The sequence below is a fragment of the Micromys minutus genome (genome assembly GCF_963924665.1).
Source record: "Micromys minutus genome assembly, chromosome: 10".
Taxonomy (NCBI): domain Eukaryota; kingdom Metazoa; phylum Chordata; class Mammalia; order Rodentia; family Muridae; genus Micromys; species Micromys minutus.
The window spans coordinates 25,873,105-25,899,753 of NC_137979.1; the positions used below are offsets into that span (position 1 = coordinate 25,873,105).

General features: G+C 42.5%; 1 protein-coding gene across 3 annotated transcripts in view; it reads left to right on the forward strand.

Moving 5' to 3' along the window:
- METTL16 (methyltransferase 16, RNA N6-adenosine) overlaps nucleotides 1-16,226 on the forward strand; it is a 42,044-nt gene extending 25,818 nt beyond the window's left edge. For 2 of the 3 annotated variants that reach the window (XM_080922783.1, XM_080922784.1), the window contains exons 7-11: nucleotides 1,184-1,357; nucleotides 2,242-2,311; nucleotides 3,232-3,321; nucleotides 14,380-14,553; nucleotides 14,685-16,226. In XM_080922783.1, coding sequence (XP_080778909.1) covers nucleotides 1,184-1,357; nucleotides 2,242-2,311; nucleotides 3,232-3,321; nucleotides 14,380-14,553; nucleotides 14,685-15,281 — 1,105 coding nt within the window. In that variant the 3' untranslated portion in view covers nucleotides 15,282-16,226. The remainder of the gene's footprint in view (nucleotides 1-1,183; nucleotides 1,358-2,241; nucleotides 2,312-3,231; nucleotides 3,322-14,379; nucleotides 14,554-14,684) is intronic. The other variant, XM_080922785.1, reaches the window with a different exon arrangement.
- The last annotated feature ends 10,423 nt before the right edge of the window (nucleotides 16,227-26,649 follow it).

Genomic DNA, 26,649 nt, shown 5'->3' on the forward strand with positions numbered 1-26,649 from the left:
CAAGGAGGATGGTCATATTCACCCTTGCGCCAAGGCCAGCTTTTGAGCTCATTATTTAGAGGATGATTACTTCAAAATTCTGATTCTCCTACCTCTACCTCCCAAAGGTATGCTCTGTTTGGTCCAGGGCTTTGTGTGTGATAGGTAAGCACCTCCCTCCCATGCCCTCTTTTTGAGAGAGTCTCATATATAATCCAACAATGCTTGAGACTGACTTGATTCTGATGCTGTCCTTCCTGAGTGCTACAGTTATAGCTTTGCACCATACCCGGCCTGTACGTTGTCTTTAAATGTACTGAATAAAAGTACTTGGGCCAGGAAGAGATTGAGTTTAAATTCAGCTTTAATTGGTACAGAACCATTTGAGATACCTACTTCTAGAATTTAAGTGTGATAGTTATGTCTTTTGAATAATTTGTTTCATCTAGTTGTGAGATTGTATAGTAAAAGTAGTTTGTTTATTTTTTTCTTCAGGCTAGGGATGTGAGTAAATTGATAGAGTGCTTGCCTGGAATGCAAAAATCTCTGGGTCCAATCCTAGCCCACAACACTGAACGTGCCCAGCATAGTGGTACATGTAATCCTAACACTGGAGTGAGGCAGAGGTCAGAATTGCAGTCATCCTAGTGAACTCGGGAGTCTCAGTCTCTCTTCTCACCCAGTTCCCCCCCTTCTGTGTATCCCTTACATTTTTATATCTTCTGTGATGGTTTAACTCTTTCAAACCTGATAGTTCGTCTTTTTATTAATTTTTTTCTTTTTTAAAGATGTATTTATTTATTATATGTAAGTACACTGTCGCTGTCTTCAGACACCAGAGGAGGGCATCGGATTCCATTAGGGATGGTTGTGAGCCACCATGTGGTTTCTGGGAATTAAACTCAGGACTTCTGAAAGAGCAATCAAGGAGCGCTCTTAACTGCTCAGCCATCTTTCCAGCCTTCATTGATTTATTTTTTTAAATCTAATTTTAATTATTTATTTTTTTATTTATATTTTTAAATTTGCTTTGCTGATTTGGTGCTTCATCTTTTGGCCTCTCATCTTCATTTTATCAAATCAGCAGAATTGTTGGACTATGTTTGCGAGTCCCTTCCCTGTACTGCAGCTGGAAATACACTTGGAGCAGTAAGCCCTGGCAGCCTCGGGACTTAACCTTGTATAATTTTTTTTATTTGTACAGAGTCTCATCACTTTCAACAAAAGAGGCAGTTCCCATGCTAATCACTCTTTCATTGGCTGAAGTTCAGTCTTCTATATCCTTTCTCTATTTTCCACGATATCTAGAATACTCTGAAGAAATGATTTGCATATTTTATCTTTCAACTAACTCACCGATTTCTCTACATGCCTTCAGGTCTGTGTTTACTGTTAGAGCGGTTCAGAATACATGGATTGTATGTTTTCTTAATATAGTGCCTAGGGAGGGTTGTTATATGCCTCTTAGTTATTTTTCAGAGATTTATTTATTTATATTTTGAGTTTCTGCCTGTGTGTATGTATGTGTACATTGTGTATGCAGTGCCTGTGGAAGCCCCGAGAGGGAGTCAGATCCCTTCAGTTGGGAGTTATGGATGGTTATAAACTACCATTTGGAGCTGGGTTACTGTTCCTGGGTCCTCTGCAACACCAGCAAGTGTTCTAAACCATCTCTCTTGGCCCTACCTTTCTGTTGTTGATTAATGACTGCCCTAAAACAAAATGGTCTTCATTGTGTGTAACGGAGATGGAACTTGCCATCTTTACTCTCTTCCCAGATATAATACGCATTGGAGAACTTAGCTGTTTATTTATTTTTGCTGACTAGGTTTCACTGTGCAGTACTGGCTAGCCTGGTCTACATTTCGAGTTCCAGGACAGCCAGGGCTATACAGGGCAAACCTTGGTTCAAAACCAAACTGAAAACAAACAGACAAACAAAAAAGATGTGTGCCATCATATCCTGTGAATAGTTTGTTTTTATTACAGTTTTTAATTTGTGCACACTTGTGGTGCAGTGGTGGGTGTGAAAGTCAGAGCACAGTCTCTCTTTCCACTATGGCACCCAGTTACTGAACTCAAGCCTTTCTTTATGGGGCCATTTTCCAGCCAACATAGTTCTTTAAGTTGCCTTGGGCTCCCCCTGTGCCCATGTCGGTCTAATTTGTGCAGTTATTGTTAAGTGTCACTTAACTCATTATTTGCTTGCTTCTGTTCTCATGAACGATGCTTATAATCATTTGTCTCGATATTTTTTTAAAGGTGGTATAGCTGTATGCTAGGAAAGAAATGCAGTCTGGCTCCACTGAAGGAAGAGCTGAGAATTCAAGGGGTAAGGCTGGGTCATTACTGTTCAGGTGTGTCCTCTTAGGATGAAATTTAGGTACAGCGCTTTCCTTATACCCTAAAGCTAAATGTGCTTTAATTTTTTATTTGTTTGTTTATTGTATGAATGTTTTGTCTGCAGGTAAGTGTGTGCCTTCAAAGGGACATTACAAAGCTGCTTATGGCCAGACTTTGATTGGCTCTTGTCCTTAAAGAAGTAATCAAAGGCCAAGCATGGTGTATATACCTTTAATCCCAGCACTCAGGAAACAGAAGCAAGTGGTTTGAGTTTGAGGCTAGCCTGATCTCCACAGCAAGTTGGCAGACAAGCTAGGGCTACATAATGAGATTATATCTCCAAACAACAGCAAACAAAGGCTAAAGAAGTGGTGAATGCTTGTCTGGCATGCCTGAAGCTCTGCTGTCAATCCCAAGCAGTGCTGGGGCTGTTTACATGAGTGATCCCAGCACTTGGGTGATAGAAGCAAGAGGGCCACAAGTTGGAAGCCAATTTGAGGCCACATAGCCAAGTCCTCTGTCAAAGAAATAAAGAAAAACTACTTTTACATTATCATTTTACACTGACTCTCCAGAAAACTGTTCTAGGTGTTTATTGTTTGAGTTTATCTATAAATTCTAATATTTGGTGAGAAGTAAAATTTAGGATTAGAGATTATGTTTTGATTATCAGGCAGCTGTATATGCCCATCCTTTGAAATAATGTTTGTTAACAGAAGAACAGTAGGAGTTAGCAGCCATAAACAGTAGTAGAGAGGCTCTAGTTTGAAGGTGAGTGCGGTATCATCCATTTTATTGTCAGTACTCAGGAAGTTGAGGTAGAAAGTTCAAGGTCATCCTTAGCTTCTTGAGACCTTCTCTTAAACCAAACAAAATTTCCATGTGAGATGCTGTGTTTGCTGGTTTCAGGTTCCTAAAGTCACCTTCACGGAGTTTTGTCAGGGTCGGACAATGAGATGGGCCTTAGCTTGGAGTTTTTATGATGATGTCACAGTACCGGTAAGTAAAGATTTGCTTTGGCTTTCCAAATGCCTGTTATGTGATAAGTTTCATTAGATCATACATAGTCTGATTCTGTGCTGTTCTGCTTTCCTGAAGTTTTATCTAGATGTTTATGGTAAATGAAAGATATAAATATCTAAATATAAATATAAGAGTAATCTTAGCATGTATTGGTTAACAGTTAGTCAGTGTCTTAGGGTTTTATTGCTGTGAACAGATACCATGACCAAGGCAACTCTTATAAGGACAACATTTAATTGGGACTGGCTTACAGATTCAGAGGTTCAGTCCATTATCATCAAGGCAGCAGCATGGCAATGTTTAGGCAGGCATGGTGCAGGGGGAGCAGAGAGTTCAACATCTTGTTCCAAAGGTAGCCAGGAGAAGACTTAAAAGGTCTCAAAGCCCATGCCCACAGAGACACTCTTCCTCCAACAAGACCACGCCTCTTAATAGTGCCACCCCCTGGGCCAAGCATATTCAAACGATCACATTCTACTCCTTGGCCCCCATAGACTTGTTCAAACATGAGTCATAGGGGGCCAAACCTAGCCATAGCAAAATACAAATGCATTTAATCCAACTTCAAAAGTTTCCATAGTCTGTAGCAGTCTGAACAATGTTAAAAAGTTCAGAATCTTTTCTGAGATTCATCCAATCACTTAACTGTAAACCCCAAAGCAAGACAGAAGAGCAGCTGGGCAGACTCCAAACTCTGCATCTCCATGTCTGATGTCAAAATGGTCTTCAGATCTCCAATTCTTGTTTTATTTTTGTTGACTGCAAAAAAACTTCTTTCTCCTGGGCTCCGTGTTAGCAGCCTTCCTCAGCAGCTAACTGGCATCTCTAACATTGTGGGGTATCCAAGGCAACTTCAACCTTACAGCTTTTATTCCACTGTCTGGGATCTACACATGACATTCTGGACTTCTCTAAAGTCACGTCCTCACTTCTGCCATCTGCAGCACTCTAGGCACTGGTTGACTCCACTCCACTGATGCTGCAGTTCTTGGTGGTCATCCTATTGCACTGGCATCTCCAGTACACCGAGGTCTCCGTGCAACTAGACTTTACCAATAGCCTCTCATAGGCTCTCTTCATAGTGCCAAACCTCAACTTCTTTGCATGACCCCTTTAATTCTGGGCAGTCAATTGCAGCTGAGGCGGCACTTTCATCAAAGTGGCCTTTCCTGTCCTCTCACAGTGCCAAGCCTCAGCTGCTCTCCATGACCCCTTTATACTTTCAAAACCAGTACCACCTGGGTGATTCTTACACATTACTGAGTCCAGCTGCAGCACAAGGTACAACCTTGGCTATCTCTGGAACACAGCTTCTTTGTGCTCTCAGAAAATACTTCCCAGAAGATTTCACCTCAGTGATGTGGGTCTTTTCTTAATCTCGGCCAATTTCTTAGCTCCAGTTAACCAGCATTAACTGTCCCATTAGTCCCTTCTATTCTTGACTCTAAAGTCAGAGCCACAATGGCCAAAGCTGCTGAGTTCTGTTCCTAGCTGGGGCTGGAACAAGGCCACCCTTGTCTATTACATTATCACTAGGTTTCTGTTTCCTAACTCTTTCACTGCCTTAGCTTGATTGTCCTGGAGCTTGCTCTGTAGATTAACTTTGACCTCAGAGATCTGTGTGGCTCTTGTCTCACTTACCACTACGCCTGGACTTAAGCTTTTCTCTACTTCAAACTTGCTCTATTCTGGCCTTGAACTCAGAAATCTACTTGCTTCTGTCTCCTGGGAATAAAGGTGAGTACTACCATGCTTGGACCTAAGCTTAGCTGGGTGGGATCTTGCCCCAAAGTCACCACTCCCTTAATCTGTCTCCTTAAACATAGGATTCAGCTCCATTTCTTTTCCTGGTGCCCCTTTATTACTTGAACAGTACATTTTATATTTTTCTTTTCTCTGCTGCTCCTTTTCACAAGAGTAAACTTCAGTAACCACACAAGAGAATTTATACCAGACTGTTTTAAATCTCTTCGCCTTAGCTTCAGGCAGACTCTTTGGACTCTGGCAAAAAAACAGCCATGTTCTTCACCAAAATCACAAAAAATAGTATCTAGGCCACATACCAACATTCTCCATTGAAACTTCTTGGGCCAGTAGGCCTACACAGTTCAAATCACCCTCAGCACCACTGTTTCTCTTATTTCTTTCCAAATCCAAAGACCCCAAATCCACATCTCCCAAACAAAAGTATGGTCAGGCTTATTAAATTAATAAGTTCCTGGTACCAGCTTCTGTCTTGGTTAGGGTTTTACTTCTATAAGCAGACACTATAATCAATGAAGCTCTTTTAAAGACAACATTTAATTGGGACTGGCTTACAGGTTCAGAAGTTCAGTCGATTATCATCAAGGCAGGGGCATGGTGCAGGGGGAGCTGAGAGTTTTATTCTGAAGGCAGTCAGAAGACTAGCTTCCAGACAGCCAGGATGAGGATCTTAAAGCCAGAACCTCGAGTGACACACCTAATCCAACAAGGCTCCTTCATGGGTCAAGCGTATTCAAACCACCACAGGCAACATAGCCTGTAGGAAGAGCTGGCCAGAGTAAGGATTCTGGTGGACATTCTGTAGTCTGTTCCTCTTTTCTTTTTCTTTTTAAGATTTGTTTCCAGATTTCTCTTTGTTCTCTATACTATTGTGTCTACCAGGAAAAGCTAGAAGTGGTGTCACACAGCTATAATCTCAGCACTTAGGAGGCTAAAGAACATTAAGCATTAAGCCAGCCTGGAGTACAAGCTTGCATGCTTGCTCATTGGCGCCCCCCCCCCCCCACCTACCCACCCACCTACCTACCTGGGAAGTGGTGGTAAAACAGCATGTGTCTGTTCTTACATGTCCCTGCAAGAGTGGTCTGCTGCTTGTTGCCTGGAGCCACACATTCTAACCTATGCTCAGCTCCTCAGCTCTTCTTACGGCTGTGTGGGGGCTAGTACAGGCTCCTGTAGGTCTCTAGCCCAGTCTGTATTGCAGGCTTGTTTGGGGAGCGCCTTTTCCAAGGATTTGGTTATTCTTGTTTCCAGAGGTATCCAAAATGTTGTTGTCTTTGAGTTCCTGTTGCCAAAGACAGGCAGATAGATGTGTGTGGGAGCACCACTTGCAGATGCTTCCGTTTGACTTCCTCCTCCACAGCCAGTTGTACTGCAGGATTGAAATTGCTCCTATAGAGTGTCCTTTCTATGGAAGCTTAGATCTGTTCTGGATTGTACAGCAGGGTGCCTAAAGGTTAGTGTTTGACTTGATTACTAATTGAAAAGATGCCCCTGCTTTTCATAGCTCCATCCTCCTCCAGATATTATCTTACTGTCTTCTAGACTACTAGGACTTACACAGCAGATGGTTCAGATCATTAGCAGTGCCCTAAACTGTCCCTGTACAGACACAAACAGCTGTGGGAAATGGAAGCAGCACCTGCTTCTAAGAATGTCTGCTTAACCTGCTGCCACATTTTTGACGCAGCTGGAACAAGCTGATAATGGGCTCTGACACTCCCCACAGGCTCCGTACATTTTCCTTTTCCCTCTTGGACTGAGGCAGTCATCACAGATACTAGTGTTAAAGGGCAAGTGTCTTATGCAGAATCAGCATCCATCCATCCATCCATCCATCCATCCATCCATCCATCCATCCATCCATCCATCCATCCATCCATCCATCCATCAGTGAGCTTACTTAGAAAAGGAAACCATGAGTGGCCTTTCTCCTTTTCAGGGTATCTTGTAGCGCTGCATAGTTTCCAGCCATCAAAAATGCTACTCAATAAAGGCCTGAGATTCCTTCCATGCTATACAGAATTCTTCCCTCAGCACCACTGCCATCATCCCTAAGTTGCTAATAATGCATCCCCAGTGTTCCATTAGATGCACTTAAACTGCTGGGTGTCTGTGTGTGCCTGTTTCTGATTTGTAGTAACCCAGCAACAGTTTCTTAGCACTGGTGCTCTTGATCAGCAATGGCTTTTCCCAAGGGTAGATCCAGGTTACTCAGCAGATTTTGGTTTGACTTTCCACTTGATTCCCCTTCCTTGTACTTAGTCTTTCCCTCAGTCACTGCTTCTGTGGAAAGTTCACCTGACATTCCTTTCTTGATCCTGTTAGGGATCAGGCAGGAGGAGGAGAATGTTCTTTATCCAGGAGAGGAAGACATGGAATAGAACTGGTTAAGCAGAAATGTTGACCTATTTCCCACCCCTACCCTGACATTTAATGTGATGTGCAAGTTCCTATGGTAGCTGTGATTTCACTTATCTCAGGCCTACTGACTTGTTTCTATTGATGCTCAATGCTGAAAATTCTAATCCAGTCGATTCAAGTGCCTACACTGAGCCCGCTGCTGTTGTCTGGACTCATTTTAGCAACAAGAAGACAATGCTAATATTGGTAGAGTTTTTGTACCACCATGACTGGTGAGGACTCAGGGAGGCAGTGAAGGCTGTTCTCCATAGGATGTCCGACAAGTCCCTTTTAGAGCCCCTTTCCCCAGTTCTGCAAGGTGGGGCATTGGCTCTATTTTGCCTTCAGGAAGTTTGATGTTGGTGAAGGATAGGGGTAGAGGGTGACACATAGTTGTAGTAAATTGTGTAGTATTGATGTGACCATTGCCCAGGAACCCTGGTTTAGGAAGTATTCACAAGGCTGAGGAGACGGCTCAGTGGTTATAAGTACTTGTTCTCTCAGAGGACCTGGGTTAGGTTCCCAGCACCTATGTGACAACTCACAAACACCTGTATGTTTTATTGTAGGGAATTCCATACCTTCTTTTAGTCTCCATGGGCACAAGGCATGCATGTAGAGGCACATGCATACATGCAAGCTAAATGTAGACATAAAAATAAAAAAATAAAAATATTTAGAGGTGGTCATTTCCCTTAGCCTGGGTTTCTCCATATAGCTTATTAACAAGAGGCTTTTGCTGACTAGATGGGAGGGTTCAAAATAAGAATTTGTGGGTGTTTTGTGTTTTCTGGCTATACTATATAGGTTTTGTCTTGTTTTAAAATTTATTTTTAATTATGTGTGTTGGGTGTTATGTGTATATAAGGGACTGTGCTCACATAAGCCAAAGGAGTCAGATACCCAGGAGCAGGAGTTACAGACAGTTGTGATCTCCCAAGGTGAGGAGTTGAACTCCTCAGAAAGAGTGGCGCCTCCTTTTAACTCCTAAGCCACCTCTCTAACCCTAGGTTTTTGTTGTTATTGTTTTTATTTATTTATTTTTGTGGCCTTCTTCTTTTTCTTTAAGATTTATTTATTTATGTATGTGAGTACATTGTTGCTATCTTCAGACACACTGGGTCCCGTTAAACATGGTTGTGAGCCACCATGTGGTTGCTGGGAATTTAACTCAGGACCTTTGGTAGAGCAGTCAGTGCTCTTGACCACTCCATCTTTTTGTTTTTAATTGAGACATAGTCTCACTATGTAGCCTTGGCTGGCTTGGCTTACTGTGTTAACCAGAGCAACCTTGCCTCCTGAGTTCTGGCATTGAAGGCATACACCATGTTCAGTTTAGATTTTATTAGAAAAATATTTTTATCTATTGAAACTGGAGAGATGGCTCAGCAGTTAAAACCACTACTGTTTTTCCCAAGGAAAGGTTTGGCTCTTAGCATCCTTAAGCTCACAACTGTCCTTATGACTCCAGTTTCTAATGATCTGACACCCTCTGACCTCCAAGACACCTGTGTGCATATGGTAACACATAAACTCACATAGGCGTACACACAAACAAATCTTTAACATTTAACATTTTGTGTGTGTGTGTGTGTGTGTGTGTGTGTGTGTGTGTGTGTGTGTGTGTGTGTGTGTGTATGTATATATGTATATATATAGTGTGGGAACACGCATTTATATGTGTATGGGGTCAGAGGAAAACTTGCTGGAGCTGGTCCTCTCCTTTCAACATAAGCCACACCTTTTCCCCCATAGTCAGGCTTGTAGAGAGGTACCTGTACTTGCTGAGTCAACTTACAAGGCCCCTTCATAGATTTTCTTTTAAAGAATTTTGGTTCTTTTTCTTTTAAAAGATTATGGTTCTTGTGGTCTCACAACTGACATCACTGAGAATATATTCTTTCTCTGTCTCTTTTTAAAAATATTATTTAATGTATGTAAGTACACTGTAATTGTCTTTGGATACACCAGGAGAGGGCATCAGATCCTTCTTCTGATATAAATGGTTTTGAGCCACCATGTGGTTGCTAGGAATTGAACTCAGGACCTCTGGAAGAGCAGCCACTGCTCTTAACCACTAAGCCATTTCTCCAGTCCCTTCCCCCCTTTTAATTTTATTTTATGTGCATTGGTGTGAGAGTGTCAATTCTCTTGGAACTGGAGTTACAGTCAGTTGTCATGTGAATGCTGGGAATTGAACCTAGTTCCTCTTGAAGGGCAATGAGTGTTCTTAACTAACTACTGAGCCATCTTGCCAGCCCCCACTTCATAGATTTTCAGTATAGATATTTGAGGGAATTCTAAGCACCTATCTCAGGGTTGATAGCTGGAAGTAAGCATCAATTTGGTATTTTAGTCATTATTCTTTGATCTGTGGGTTTTGTTTTGCTTTGTCACATGTTAGCTGTGGTTTTTGTTGATGGAATACTGTTGCTAAGAAATAGTTTGGGCAGTGGTTGTATGCTTTAGTGCTTCTATGTGAGGGTTGAGTTTTTGATAGGTTTTATCTGTCTACTTAAGGGTAGGGGTCTCATTGTTCTAGTTCTGGCCTGGAACTTGCTGTGTAGATCAGGTGCGGAGTTTCTCCTGACTCTCCTTGGTTCTGAGATTACAGGTATGTGCCTCCACACCAAACTTTAAAGTGGTTTGTACCAGAACTGTAGCAGGCTCCATAATAGGATGTAAAACAATGGTGGTTAGGGGAGCTTTGAGCACAATCAAAGTCTGATCCTTGTGGTAATAACAAAGAAATCAGAACCTTTTTAGTTCCTTGTTAGTTTTGTGGCAAAGCAAAACAAACCTGAAACAATGTATATAAAGATTGTATATGTATAAGTGCTGGGATGAATAGGGATAAGAACATTTCAAAAAGAGGCAGTTAGGACTAGTCTGGTCAGAAATTACTTTAGAGAGGAAGCTTCCCCATTTGTTTCTTTGGCAGTTTGTCCTAAGGAAGAGTTTGTTGAATGTTTAAAGAAATGGCGTAAGACATACATTGAGGCACTGCCTTGTGCGTAGGACATCAATTGGTTTCAGAAGGTTTGAAGTACTACATATAGTTATTTAAAGATATGTCCTATCCCCTTTGCATTAAGCCAGGACACAGTTCTATGCAGAGTGGTGCCTGCCTTTGGAGGCTGCACAAAATCAAACCCCAGTCTAATTTTCTAGCCCAAACCGTAAGCATCTGGATATATTGCTTACCAAGTTTCCTGTCTTTCCTGAGCCTCCTTTGCAGCCTTTACTCAAGAGTCTTCCTTAGGGATTATCCCAATTTTTCTCTTCTGGAAAAATTAGAATTACCCTAAGTCTGCCATATTGATCAGAGGTCCTGAGCTGGGCATGTAGCTCAGTGATAGAATGCTTTTCTAGCATGTACATAGTCTTGGGTTCCACTGTCACATCATAGTAATAATAGTAAAATAATAATAATTATTATTGTTATTACTTCTGTAGATCTTAAATTTGGGCTATAGACACAGGATTTATGGAGCACATATAGAAGAATTTGTATTGAAGCGGTTTGGCCCTGTCTCAGACTCTTTGTATAGTCTCACTCCCAAGATTATCTTTCTTATAGCAGTTGCCTCTGTAGTGTCCTTTTTAGAGTTTTTTTAATTAGCATATACTTCATGGCCTCTTAATTGATTGATACTGCTTAATATGATAGTCAAAAGAATTGAGAATTTTAGACCAATCTGGGCTATGTGAGACCCTGCTTCAGAAACAGCAACAACAAAATCATTTCAGTTGGAAAAATGACTTTTTTTTATTAGTATCTTTATTTAAGGTGTAAAATTTTTCTAGTGCCAGAGACCTATGGGGCTGAGTTTAACTATCGATTTCTTAAGACATGGTTTTACATTTCTTTTTTTTTTCTCTTCTTTTTTTAAAGATTTATTTATTTATTTAATATATGGGTGCTCTATCTGTATGTAGACCTGTGTGCCATTGGATCCCATTGCCATGATTATGAACCACCATGTGGTTCCTGGGAATTGAACTCAGGACATCAGGAAGAACAGCCAGTGTTCTTAACCGCTGAGCCATCTTTCTCATCAGCCAACCTGATTTTACATTTCTTACTGTTCTGTTTACTGGGTACTTTAATTACAAAGAAGACAGAGTGGGGTTTAGGATCATTACCCAGTGTCATAGTTAGTTCTAGTCTTTCATCATTTGGAAACCTTATGTGAAAGTTCTACAATATGAATCATCTCTTTTTTTTTAAAGATTTATTTTACATATATAAGTACACTGTCTATCTTCAGACACACCAGAAGAGGGCATCGGATCTCATTACAGATGATTGTTTGCCACCATGTGGTTGCTGGGATTTGAACTCAGGACCTCTGGAAGAACCATCAGTGCTCCTAACTGCTGAGCCATCTCTCCAGCTTGAATTATATCTCTTCAGTTTTTTGAGACAAGGGTTCTCTGTGTAGACCATGTTTGCCTCAAATTTGAGATCCTCTTGCCTCTGCTTCCCAGGGCTGGGAATTAAGGCTTACAGTACCATGGCTGGCCAGTTTACTGTTGTTTTTTTACAAAGATAGGGTTATGTAGCCCTGGCTGTCCAATGACTTGCTCTAAAGGCTAGGCTAGCCATGAACTCAAAGATCTGCCTGACTCTGCCTACCAAGTGCTGGGACTGAAGTGCCACCACATCTGAGCAGAAATTAATTTCTAAGACTGATGGAGTTCACTGTTAACTTTCAAAGAATCATAGAGCAGAGCACCCTTCCCCCCAGAAGAGAAACAGCAGGATCTTCAGAAAACATAGTGTGTGGCTGTCCTTTTGCCATTCTCGTAGTGTACTGGGTAGGCCGTTAGGGTGGCCCTGTCCTATTGTTGCTATGAGCGTTGTGAAATCAGTGGAAAATCTCACTTTTGTCCTTTCATCATCCATCCCATGTGCCACTGTCTTTCTTTACCCAGCTTAATAGACGTCTTATTTCAGATTCCCTGTGTGTTTGCTCAATATTCTATTAAGAACCCTGTCTCTTCTCATGGGTTATGGAGTAACAGTATTGCTGTCCTAATGCTACTATGAACTCCCTCACTTGTCTGAAACCTAAAGGAGTAAGGATCAACCCCTTAAGGTGTACTGTTTCTCAACGGTAGTTTCTCCTACACATGCATAACCATTGGGTGTTTTTTTCTTTTTTGTGATGCTTTTGTTTTTATTTTGAGACAGGGTTCTTGGTATATAGCTGTAGCCAGCCTCAAACTTCTGATTTTTGTATCATCCTCCTGAGGCTTTGATTCCAGGTGCATTTGAGTTTTTCTGATTTGTTGTTTTTGTTACTGCTTCTCCTATCTCTACTTCATCCTCCTGAAGCCTGCCTACCCTCATATCTCCCCCCCCCCCCTCTGATATGTGTGTGTGGTTTTTGGAGACAGGGCTTTTTCTGTATATCCCTGGCTGTCCTGAAACCATTCAGTAGACCAAACTGGTCTTGAACTCAGAAATCCCCTGCCCTTGCCTCTGCAGTGCTGGAATTAAAGGCATGTGCCGCCACCACCTGGCTCATATGAAACCTCTTAATGGTTAATAACAGAGAAATAACAGGATTGGGAATATAGTTCAGTAAGAGAGCACATATATATGCAAGGCTCTGGGTTTGATCCATAGCTTTTGTCTGTCTCCAATTGCCAAAAAAAAGGAATTAAAAGATGTTTCTTAGAAAAATGTTTCTGACATCACCTTACATGTTTCCTAGCATAGAAGCCACTGGCTGTTTTCTGAGTGTCTTCAGTGCGAGGCCGCTGGTTAATGTGACAAAGCCTCACCAAGTTCCTTGGGTGTGTGCACAGGCCCTGTTGGTGTTGGCAGGGAGAACTGGAGCTGGGGCAGCATAGTTCTCAGGGGTCTTGTTCACAAGGACAGGTCTTCAACCTGCTTCTCTCTGTGAACTTTCCCTTCGTATCATCTTCTGCTCACTCTGCACCGATCTGAATTTTAAGTGTTTTTACCATTAGCACAAATCTGTTATGTTAAAAGTGCGTCTGGCAACCACTCCCAGTCTTTACTTGGGAAGACAAGCAGTTGGATCTTGGTGAGTTCTAGGCCAGTCAAGCAACATAGTAAAACAACACTCCCCCTCCCCCAAACATACACACATATTCCCCAAAAGGGTATTTTTAGCTAAATATAACTTTGGGTTCCATGTAGAAAGTTTTAACTTTAAAGAAATAATTTAATTACTGTAGTGTTACTTTTAATATTTTAAGTGGAACTTGAGTCCCTCTAGTGGGTGGATTGTAATCTGCCTAAGCCCTAGGTAGAAAGGTAGAAGGTGATTTGGATTCCCATGGCCTTAGCTTTCAAGTGTGATGTTCTCTTTGGTGCTGGTGTCCTTTATCTGCACTGTACAGGCAGTACATGGTCTGGGCCAACCTTTTCCACTCATGTGATTCTCAGTGGATCAGATGTACATCTTAAGGCTTACATGCCAAACACTTTACAAACTGGGATGTCACCCCTTACCTGTGTGCAGTTCATTATGGGTGTGGTTGGGGCACCCAAGGAAAGGGGGGTTTAGTGTGGAGAATGTCTGTACTGGTAGCTGGACTATATTGAAGAATTCAGATCTGAAGTTCCAATCCCAACCTGATACAGAGTTACAGATGGTGTGACTCTGAGCTATAATGACATAGCTTGTCTTAGTTTTCTTTTTGTAAAGTGAAGGAAGTAGTAAAGCTTTCTTCCACAGCTGTTATTTTCAGTATTGGAAATAACATGTACAAAGGCCTTTGTGTTTCAGGCCTTGTGGTTGGGAGCAGAAACCCTGAAAATGTCCCTACTTGTGTCCACAGTGGTGCACTTTCTAATTGTTGGGATAACTTTCTTCTTTTTTCTTTCAGTCACCTCCAAGTAAACGAAGAAAATTAGAAAAGCCAAGGAAACCCATTACTTTTGTAGTGCTGGAGTCTGTGATGAAAGAATTATCCCTCAAAGCCTCCTCTTTGGGCTCTGAGACAGTGGAAGGCATAGTGGTTGTAACAACGTGGATAGAAAAAATCCTCACTGATCTGAAGGTGTGTGGCTAACGCACTGCTGCTGAAGCTTTACCATCACGACCTTTATGGGTTTTGTTTGTATGTTTGGTTTTTATTGAAGGAGTTTGATAAGGTGATTTCCTATAAGATTCTGGTTTCCTTCCACATAGGTGCAACATAAGCGGATTCCCTGTAGAAGAGATGAAGTCAGCCTTTTCCTAACAGCCATAGAAAACTCATGGGTTCATTTAAGGCGGAAGAGAAGAGAGCGAGTAAGGCAGCTGCGGGAGGTGCCTCGGGCTCCTGAGGACGTCTTCTTAGCCTTGGAAGAGAGAAAGTCCACTCCCAAAGAGCTGAGTAGTGGCCAAGACGTGGCCCATTGCCCTGAAGATAGTGCCTTGTGTGGACTTGATGCGCCGGAAGGGGAGTCCGCTGCTGTCGGTGGCCATGGCCTCAGCCAGAAGTTACTGTGCCAGGAGACTCCAGAAGCCATGGAGGATGAAAGGGATGAGGAAAGGGGAGGGATGGAGGTCATGGACAGTTGTAAAGACTCCAGCAATGGAGCCCAGGACGGAGAGGCTTCTGAGAAGGGGGATCACCTGGATGGAGCGGCTGGACATTACCTGTTTAAGTGTTTAATGAACATTAAGAAGGAAGTAGACGATGCTGTAGTTGAAATGCATTGGGTTGAGGGCCAGAATAGGGATTTGATGAACCAGCTTTGCACCTACATACGTAACCAGATTTTGAGGCTTGTTGCTAGTTAATTCTTAATTTCTTCTACAGCTAGAAAAGTGTCTGTCTGGGGCTAGGGATATGGTGCAATGGCCTTACGTGTTTAGTATCCAGAACTTTCCCTGTGTTGAGTTCTTTACATCTAACATCAGTATAAGAAAAAGCAATCTATAAACTAGCTTGCTTTGGAGGTAGAACTTATTGGGAAGCCATAAAAATGTCGCTGCTGGCCCATTAGTGACACCATGTGGAATCATCTTTAAAAGCACAAATGTAGTTGGATGTGTTCTCTGGCACTTGTAGTCCACTCCTTGGAGGCTAAGGCAGGATTACTTTGGCTGTAAGGTCAGTCTATGCTGCAGAGAACGACACTGTCTAAATAAAAAGAAAAAAGGAGAGCAGAAGTGACTCCATTTTTAACCCTTCCCCTCTATCTGGAGTTATAGATATTGTACAGGGGCTCAGGGGAATTTACGACTATAGCAACAGCAGATTAGAAACCCAGGAGGAACTTAGATCTCACTCCAGTAGTTCATCTTGGCCAAAGGCCGGGTGGCTCAGGTGGCATCTGGTGTGGGTCAGTGCTGCCTAGAACATTTGTCACTAAGGGTTGCTTGGCGAAGCAGTGTTCTCCAGTGAAGGCACTTCAACAGAGCAGAGGCCTGGGGGTGCTCATAGTTGCCTTCAAGACACCTGCTTTCTCAAGGAACCTAGAATTGACTGAGCCGAAAGGAGCTAGCCTGGTGATAGGTAGCCAGTGTGTCTTAGTCAAGCCAAGGAGAGGGCCTTTCTGGGGAACACACGGGAAGCTGTGTATTTACCGCTCACTGCTGTTCTGACATTGCCTATTTCAGAAGCAGAACTGAGTAAGCACAACTCTTGAGCTGTAGCTGAGGCAAGACCTAATGCACTCATTAGCCCACCGGCAGCATTGTTTCCTACATTTTCAGTGTGAAGTGGAATGCTTTGTTTTTTAATATAAGACTTTAAGAATTGAATACGATTGATCCTGTTTGAATCTTGGAATTGGGGAAGTACTTTCTTGTATTTAAGTTGGGTAAATGGTGTGACAAATGTGACAAACTAAGTAAGGTCCTATGTGTACTGGGTGGGATGTTGGGGTAGAGGGTATCAGTGATACAGAGAGCCTTTACCTCGAATCTTATTCTCAACACAAGAGAAAACAGGTGTGAGACTGGAATCTTCTTGTTGACAGTTGATTTGTTGACAAAAATCCTGCTTTTTTTGGTGGCTGCCCTTGTCATCCTCTGTCTCTTCATCTGTTAACATTGGACACTAGTGAGCTCAGAGTCACCTTATGGGAAACACATTTCTAATGGGAATGCCAGGGTTCTACAGATACTTCTGGGAAAGAGTCTTAGTTTTGTTCTTTCGTGTCTCAGAAAGTTTGTGTACTGGATTCTTGACTAGCAGCCTAGGGTTCTGTATGGACGAACTCTGGTTTAGTGCTTAAGCTCTTTGGCATCCATAAACTAGTTAAGCTTAGGTTTTGAGAGGTGGCCATACTTAATGGCAAAAGTATAAGGAAATGTAAATAATGGGGGGGGGGGGTTGGAAGCTGGGAAAGAACGTTTTAGCTGTGGTCTTCCAGAGACTCTAGGAACTTGTTTTCTTCCCATAACCCCTTCCCCCTAGAGATCTGATCTGTGACATTGTGATCAGAAACTAACTAAAGAAAAGAAGTACTGTTCTAGACAATCTGTATCCATTGGACAGCATGAAGCAACCAATGTGACAAACCACTTGCAGATTTAATTCAGGGCCGGAGATTACCTACATCCAGTAATTATGCCTGTGTGGGGTATATGTATGGGAATGCAGGTGTCTGCAGAGAGGCATCAGATCCCCTGGAGCTGAAGTTACAGACAGTTGTGAGCTGCCTGATGTGGGTGCTGGGAACAAAACTTGGGTCGGCTGCAAGAACAGTACATGTACTTAGCCACCTCCCCAGCCAGTTGTTGCTTTTGAGACAGGGTCTCGTGTATTCTCAGACTTGGTGTATATCTGAGGTTGAATTTAATACCTTTTTCTTAAAGTATCTATATCCTGTGTGCTGGGATTACAAGCCTGACTTGCGTGCTGCTCTAGTGAACCTAGGACTTCCTGTATCCTAGGCAAATGCTCTTCCAGCTGAGCTACACCCTCAGTACCCAAATCTAGTTTCCTTGATGAAATCTTAGGATCTCTGAGCTCAGTGGCAGTTAAATGCCAGAGAACCTAGTATAAATAATCAGTACATGTTTCATTATAAGTTAGATGTCCATTGATTTTGAAACAAATGGGTAGAGATGTGACTCTGGTAGAGCATTTACCTAGCATGCACAGGGCCCTGAATTCAATTCTTAGCATTGAAAACAAACATACAAGTTACCTAGGAGATTGGCCTTCTAACAGCAGTTAAGAGTATTTTCATTTTTTTTTTCTGGTGGTTTTCTTCTGTATTTATATTGGAAATTGGCTTTCTGTTGTACTTTTTGTTTAACTTACAAAGTTTTTATGTTTTTATAATTATGTATTTTTTATACATTTTGCCCATTTAAAATTCCCTTCCAGCACAGTGTTGACTTTTGTTTATGTCTAGTTCCTAGAAATTGTTAAGAGAACATTCTGTGTTACTGGAGATACAAAAGTCAGACCTGTATCTCTGTGTTTCAGTCCTAGGGTTGAGACTTAATGGAGAAGGTTGTATAGATGCTGAGGTAATGCTCCTAGAATGAAAGCAGTCTGACAAACAGGAGTGCTGTCTACTATGGTCTTTGACAAAAACTAAAGCCATGAGTATCTTTGCATTTTTGAACACCATTTTTTCTTACATTGTCTAAGGAGTTGTTATTGTTTTGTTTCTTCAAGACAAGATTTCTCTGTAGCCTCGGCTGTCCTGGAACTCACAGAGATCTCAGTGCTGGGATTAAAGGAGTGTGCCACCAACCCCCTGGTGACACTGAAGACATTTAAAAGGGATATCAAGTGTTCTGGTTATATATGTGCTTTATAACTGAAGAGGATCTTTTTAAAGAAATTAGTTATGTGTCACGGCATAGAATGACACTCTGCTTAAGTGTCTAGAGTCAGGTTGGTGTTGGTGTATAGATACGAAATTAAATCTTTGTGGAATTATCTTAAATTCTATTCTGGTCCCTAGAATTGGCTTCTGATCTGATAGCTAAAGTGGGAACAGAAGCTGAACTTGTTTTCCAGGGAGAACTGAGGTGCTTTTGTTTAGAGTCTGCTTCTGTTTGTCAGTTTGGGTCCCTCACCCATCTGTGCTCAGCTGCTCCTACAGTAGAGCTCTGAGGAGGCCTTTGTGCTAATCTTAAGTGTTCCGGTGGATTAGTTTATTTTAGAAAACAAAACCTTCCTTTTCATGATGGAAACCAAAGCTTCCAACAGGAATAACTAACCAGCCACGTGTGGAAAGATGTAAAAGTCCTATGCAGTTCAAGACCATTTTGTTTTATTCTATTTTGTTTGCTTTTCTCATTCACTCAGGCTGGCCTATGACTCATTCACTAAGGTGGCCAAAGTGGGCACTCAACTCCTCGTTCTCCTGCCTCCACCTCCACAGCTTCTGGGCTAATAGATGTTGCCATCTTATGTGGTTTTATGTGGTTCTGGGGGCTGAACCCATGATTCTGTTAGTGTAGGGCAAGCCCTGTACAACCTGAGCCTTACCCCTGAATTCCTCCCTGCCTGTAAGAGGAGGGAGGAAATGCTGGACGTGATGACCTCCCCTTGAGTCTTGCCTACATTGTGAGTTCAGGCCAGAGGGAGTTGTATCTCTCTTCATAGAGAAGGTTGTGGGAGCACCTTGATCTTAACTTGCAGCACTTTCCTCTGGAACCACACGGGGGCACCTTCAGATCATTTAATCATGATCCTGAACTTGACTGTGGGAATGGGTAAAATTTAAATGAGAGAAAGGAAGAAGTTACTCCCTATAGTCTTTATTTGGTCTAATTCTTTTCAAATGTTTTGTATTTTTTATAGTCTTGACTGATGAGTTTTCCTTTTTTCACATCTGTTGACTATAGAATATACTCGGATGGGGCCTGCCCGTTGGATTCATCCCTTAAGTTGGTGTGGTGTTAATGAGGTTCCCAGAGAGGGGGTGTTAGTAACTCGTCAAAAGCTTTATGTTCCAGGGCTAGTCAGGTAGAGATGTAGAGAAATGGGCTTTCATCTTGCTTTGAGTTTGGTCTTTTGGCAGACTAACAGTCATGTGATGAGTTATTCATAGGAAAAGTGGTATGGGTTCTTTGTTGTTTGTTTATATAAACTAGTTGGGTCTTTTTTTTTTCCCTCCTAAGGATGTTTCTGTATAGATTAGAGCATGCGTATGACTAGCCCTGAATAGTTATAGGCTCAAGGAGAAATTCTTTTGTCTATTTATGGTACAAGGTCAGAGTCAGCAGTGACCTTCCACCTCATTTACAAAACTTCAGTTATCGCTCTTTGAATATAGAGGAGTCTGGGGGATGTCATCCAGGAGTGACCTGTAAAGGGGCGAAAGGGGTGTGTTTTCACTGTTTTAGGGTAGCTTGTTGCTTAAATTTCATTTGATGAATGGCCATCAGTGATGTTCTGTCGTGTTCATTAATAGAAGAATTGGCTTTTGCCTCTTAAAGGAAGGCATAAATTTGAAAGGTGCTAATCATCCCATGTCCCTTGTGTAGGAACCACTGCAGTGTTAAATGCCTAGCTCAGGGTGCTCAGCAATAGAGCTTACACATGCCTAAGATCCTATTCTGTTTTGGAAAGGTCTGCTGTGACTCACTCAAATGACTAAAACAGCGGTTCGTTTCTTTAATTGCTGGTTGGAGCAGCTAATGCTGCCTTTGTGAGTCTGTGCTTTTACCCTGAGAAACTATGTTGTGACTGAGTGAAGACCTTGTACCTCTTTGGGATATAGCCTATCCTTCTGTCTGAATTCAAGCAGAAAGCTCAGGGCCTCTAGGCTCTCCTTGGAACATAGAGGATCATGGGTGTTCTTAGCCACAGGGAAAGTGAAGAGGAGAGGAAGGTTCAGGTGGAAGTACATCTACACTTGGCAGTGTTTGGAAGTAAGTGGTTCGGAAGTAAGTCAGAGGAGGGCAAGCATGGACTCCAGGTCCTGTTCACCCAGGGCAGTGAACAGCAGGAGAGAAACAGTGTGGCAGCATGGCAGCTTAGCAGTGCTTGGTTGGCAGTGCTATTCCACACCTTATATAGGGCTTCAGCCTTGGGAGAGCTGAGGGCTGCCTGCTCTTCTGAGAAGTGAGAGAAGGACTCAACAGCAGGAACTTTAGAAACAAGACAATTGCAACTTGTATTCTTTCCTCCTTATGTGGAGAGTTTTAGAGCTTCGTCAGAAACTCTCTTGCCATTGGACTCGATTGAGAAGGTTAAGACCTTGATTAAATCTGTAAGGGCAGGTAGGCAGATGTAGAGTACTGCCTATGGACCAAAGCAAAGCCAACTTCTGTGTCATGAGTTGATTAGGAACTGACCATGGGTAGAAGAATATCTTCCATAGAGATTGTCTCTGGTAACCTTATTAGGTGATGTGGTATCCCTCTGTGGCAACTGAAGGCAAAAGAAGCTTCAAGAGCTTAGGTAACTTTCCCTAATGTTATTCACCGAGCAAAGGGAAAGAAGCAGGGTTTGAACTCAGGTCCAAGAAGCTATGGCTGGGCGCTAGCATCAAATCTAGAAATGCTATGATGATTTATTTAAGGTAAAAATGCATTTTCTTGTCTATTTTCTCCACTCTGCATGGAGGAGTCTTCAGTTACATGACACAGAGAAGCCAGAGCAAACATGCTTTCCTGCCCTCATAGTTCAGCACTTAAGGTATCATTTTCTTGCCTGTGATCAATGAGTTAGATCTAGTAAGTAAGATTACTTACAGTTACTACTTATGCCACCAAATCTTCACAATCTTATATTTGGCAGTAACGTAGATAATTAAGTAGCTAATAAAACCACAAAATCAGTGTCTGGTGAAAGCACATTGGACCAGAATCAATGGGAAATAAGTGATAATTAGGTAATGCCTCTTTGACAATATATAATTGTATAATAGCAGAAGGAAGTTTTGTTCTGTTTTAAACACTACAGTTCCAAATATTTTACTCTGGAGCTGCACAAAACCCATATGCTTTGTAAGCTTGCCAGAGAAGGTAGGATGGTCACAGAATCATCAAGTTCTCTTCCTAGGAAGGCAAGAGAAATTATAGGTTTGAAAGCCACAGAGGCCTTGGAGTCTAGAAGGGAAGCCAGGGATTCCCAGCTGGGGGACTTGGCTAGATGCTGTAGCTAGTAGACCCCCAGAGGAGATGGCAGCTTGTTTTGCTAATTGTTCAAAAGAGCATCCTACCTGGAGAGTGGGACCCTCTAGGGATAGTGTTCTCCTGTTGTTCGTTTCTAGCTGCAGGGAAGTCCTTCTGGTGTGATGTAGGATCAAGTCCCAGGATTCCTGCCTGTAGGCTAAGAGAAAGTGTGTTGCTGTGCTTTGTGGACCAAACTCTGGTGAGGACTTAGTGAAAGACTGGATCATCATTTAAAAGGAAATTGTTCTTCCTTTCTGAGACAGGAGTCAAGCAAAAAAGGGGTGCACCTCAGCCCTCACTAGCAAGGGCTGTTTTTATTCAACAGCTGATGATTGGTACCATGTTGGATGATTCAAGCGATGCCAGAGATTTGGATTTATTTGGATCATACTTAATTGTGAATCCTGGCAATTCACTATTTTATTTGAGAAACAAAACATAGTAAAATATTAGTCAGTGACCTCTACCAACTGTTACTTCTGCCTCCACCTTTCATAATTCTGTTCACATGGGCTCTGAAGTTTTGCTGCTGCCTGCCCTTTCTAAGGCCCTTATTCCTCCTTAATTGGATCCATAAATCTTACTTGTACATTTCTCTCTCCAGGCTGCTGTCACCCACTTGTGTGAGTTAACCACATGACCACTGCGCCCCAGTGTAGATGCTCTAAACCTGCATTATAGTGCACCAGCATCTGCTGGACAGTAGGGCCATGGTTATGGCAGTGTGATTGATTCTTGTGCTCTCCCATCACCTTCCTTGGGTAGGAGAGAGCTTTCTGCTCCATTACGGATCAGCACAAAGCTATTTCACCAACCTTGTCAGTCCCAGAAGTCTTGTCCACCCAGATCTCACCAGCCCTAGTAGCACTGTTCCAGTGTGGTTCCTATGGCCCAGATGAACAATCTTACTTGGAGGAGTGTGAGAATGATGGTGCAAATAGAGAGGATTTAGACAGGAAGGAGGGCAACAAATTGAGAAAAAAACTGTATGGGGTGTTCTCAGAAGAACCCCTAATGGAAAATGGTGCCATAGGTAGTTCTGGAGAGATTAAACACCATGGTATCTTAGAGAAAGGGTGTCCTTCCTGAACAGAGCAAAGGCAGCCTTCCCCCTCCAAGGCATGCTTCAGCTTCTCACATTTTCAGCTTCTCAGTGACTTCATTTTATAATTATAGTAAGTTCATATTTAAAATGAATAAGCTACAATTCTGTTACTCAAGTGAAATTTCGTTTTGTTGTGTTTGTATGCATATGCTTTTTAAATTGTGGGGTCAGTCATTGTACAATATACTTTTAGAATCTTCTGTTGAGCAGTATATTATGATGTCTTTTTCCCCTCCTTTTCTGAGTATAAAGCTAATGATCTGTTTTAGGAACGCTGTGAAAATAAGAATTACCAGTTCCACCCTGCCTGATGCCAGCCAGTGCTGCCCCTGTAGTGGCAGAGCTGGCTCCCGTACTTGCTCTGGTGTGTTATGAGCACACTGCCAAGCTGAAATGTAGATTGTCATGAAAAACATTTTGCCATATGTCTTTGTATGAAAGTTGTAATGTAGTTTTCTTTTTGAGGGTTAAATTGGCCTGGAGTTCCCAAAGCTGAGAGTACACCGCCTTACTTTGCCCACGCTGGAGGCTAACAGTCCGTGAATGAGTGACTGGTTTGGCCATGCCTGTGATAGTGATAGAACTGGTTTTTATGTGTAGTCTGTCTGTCTATGCCTGTAAATGTTGGTGCCTTGGGAGGCCAGAAGCACAGTGAGCTGCTGGACAAGCTAGGAACTAAACTCGGTCCTCTGCAAAAGCAGCTTGTTCTGTTAGTCTTTGAGCCGTCTCCAGCCCCAGAGAGCTATTTTAAGAAAATTATCAACTGATAGGAAAAAAACGTTGTTTCATGTTTGAATCTTATTATTGGACCAACAAGGTGTCTTCAGCTTGTATGTTGTTATTTCATGGATGTCTCTTAAAGCTTTAGATTTATATCTGTTAACTATTGAAAATTTAAATGTTCTTTTGCAAGGATTCCTTCCATCTTGTCATTCCCTTTCCCGCCTCCTTTTAATCATTATTTTATTTTTACAGTTAGGATTTTCTAGGGATAATCAAATCCATCAAACAGTGTCTTTATATTTGCTTTTGTGAGTAAAAACCTCCATTGCTCTGGAGTAGAAAAAGGTTGTCTATTTTCCATTATAGGGTTTTTAATCCTTTCTTTATACAACACTTGACAATCTATAGGGTAATGGTATTCATGTTAAGGATCTGTTTAATGGTGCAGTTATCACAGAGTGTCTTCAGAAATGGCTGATAAAGTACCACGTAAAATCAACAAGTGGGCACAGGGCACAGGGCGGGCAGGGAATAGACGTGTACACTCTACTCTTTCACTCCCTGCTCTGCCCTTCCCCACCCTGGAAGTGGAAATTCAAGGGCTTGTGGCTACTAAGCCCTGAAGAGTGGCCCCAGCAGTGCCCAGGGGAGACTCTTCTGCAGCCCTGCCTGTTAGGGATGGACCTAACTTGGCTCCAGCCCTCTGCCTTGAGAGGAGCCTTCCCTATCTCTCAGCACATCTCCACCCGAGTGATCCAGCTGGCTCTTGAGTCATACTGCACGACTCCACCTCTCTTTACTCATAACTCTGCCCAGTTCCATCCCCTTGACCTGAATTAATTGACTCAGGAAGCCACATCCTTTTTCCTTCAAAGGAATGTCTGAAGTCCTCGTGCTTTTCCTGTGCCTTTCCAGTGGATCAGCTTCTTCCACCCCCTGGCACCCACAGCTCCAACTCTAGACAAGACAGCAAGGTGCTTAGAGAAACCTAGTAAGAGTTTCCTCGTTTCTGAACAGCATGTTTTTATCACTCAGCACCACCCAGGATGGGTGCCTGGATAAAGGTCTACCCTTCACCTCTGTCACTGGGGTGATACTGTGTGACGGTCTCAGGCTCAATCAGAGGTTCCTCCAAGGCAACCCACTCACAGGCTAAACCTGCATATGTTACGGCACTAAGCAAAGTTAATGATTTAGCAATGGTGTGTGTGCACGCATGTGTGCTCTCTTTCCTTGTTCACTCATTTCCGGGAGACTTTCGGGGACTCTGGACCCCATACAGATAGTACTTGCTGAAATTCGACTAGTCCAGACAGAAAGGAGGATCAGGCCACTTTTCAACTTGACAGCTTGGTGACCTTTGATAAGAATACCTTTTCTTGGGATCTCAGACAGCTGTGACATCCAGTGAGGAAGTGCTGAGAAGTACACTAGGAGAAACTAAGCTGTACTTATTTGGTGGGTGATGTATGACCAGGAAGGGGAAGTACTTCTGGGGAAGGCGCTTCACTGATGACTGGACAGATGGCCTTGCAGGGTACCTCTGTCAGCGTAATTTTTTATCCTGATGTCTTTGTTAAAGTTTAGGGCAGCCCAGCCCTAAACACATCTGACTTCTTTGAAGTTTTGATTTGTTTTGGAGACAGTAGTCCAAGCAGGCCTCAGAAACTGGGAAGCCCTTCCTCTGGGTGAGCCCAAGTGTTTAGGTCGTAAAGTGTGAGCCATCATGCCTGATTTTGTTTGTTTGTTTTTTATGGGTTTGGAGGAAATTAAGATCTAGGAGCCTGAATTGGTATCTCATAGCCCTGAGTTGTATTGTCTCTTACCGTCTTCCGTATGGAAGAGAGCAAAGTGAGCCTTGCCCATGTGAGTATTCAGATCAATGCCAACGTCTCACTGAAGATCGCCTGGCCTCACATATAAACATAATTAGCCGTTGTCTGGCATGTGCTTGTTAAATGAATGTCACCTGGTGTGTCCCTGAACATAGGTGTCTGATGTCCCTTTATCTTATTTATAGATGGCTCTTTCCCTTTGACTGGTGAAAAGTTACCTAAAGCTAATCAAAGATTTCATGTCAAGGATGAAAGGTTGGGGCATCTCCTGGAATAGCGTGAACATCTGTACTGACCGCCACACCCTTTCCCACATGCCATTGTTTGGAATGGTCAGGGAAGTGATTTCCTAGAGCACTTGGAACTGGAAGTGTATGGCTCTGTTGGGATGAATGGTGTGAGGACAGGAAGTCTGTCAGCACAGACAGAAAAGGGAGGAAGGCAGAATGTGGAGTAGGCATTGAACACAAAACAGGAGGAAGACGTTGAAAATCTTCATGAGAAAGTGCACTGTGGTAGAAGACCCTGTCACCCTCCTGACCCAAACATCCTCAGCACTGAGAAAAGACACAAAAGGACTTGATTGTTTCAGGAGATGGAAGCTCTGGGATCATTCTCCAAACCTGCTAAGCTTTTGCTGAAACATCAAACTAGACTTTTTCCCTTGAGTGAATGTGCTTTCCAACTTAGGCCCTGGCTCCACCCATTGGAACAGGAAACTAAACATGTTAAAACAGCCCTCCCATTCATTTCCCTCTTCTGTGCCTTTGTATAGGTGTCTCATCTCCCCACTGTCTCCTCCTGAATTTCCAGAAACCTTGGTTCCTGAGAAATTGTGGTGGCCATTTTTAGGTTCCTAAAGGCAATAGCAGGTATTGCAAAGCCTTTCTAAATCCTTGGTTTTGCTTAACATCTCCTGACTGCTGTCCCCATGTGACCTAAATAAACATGATCATGTGAAGCCTGTAAGGCTGTTTGTTTTAAATAGCAAGCATCTCCACTAAGCTCTGAAGCAGATGGGGTATTGGGAGCAAGGGAAAGGCTAGCATTCAAGTCTGCATTCACCCCACTTTCACTTCCTCTTCCCTGAGAAAAGTAATTTCTTTTTTGTCATAGAACTGGTCCCTCACAAGAATAGAAGCACTAGGCTTTGTGTGAGTGCTGTGGGCCACTTGAGGAAGACAGAAAAAAACTGGACAAACTGAATAGATGGTGATAGCTTCCACGCAAAAACCAAAATAAAACCAGTAGCTCCACCTCCAGCGTCTCTGTCATCTCCATGTTGTGTAGTATGTGTAGGTTAGGTCCAGTAACATCCAAAGTAGGTAGATACCAGGAAGGAAAGGAAGAGCCTGCGTCCCTGGAGGCGTCTAGGAAAAGGCTGCTTATCCTGTAGACAACTGGGCTC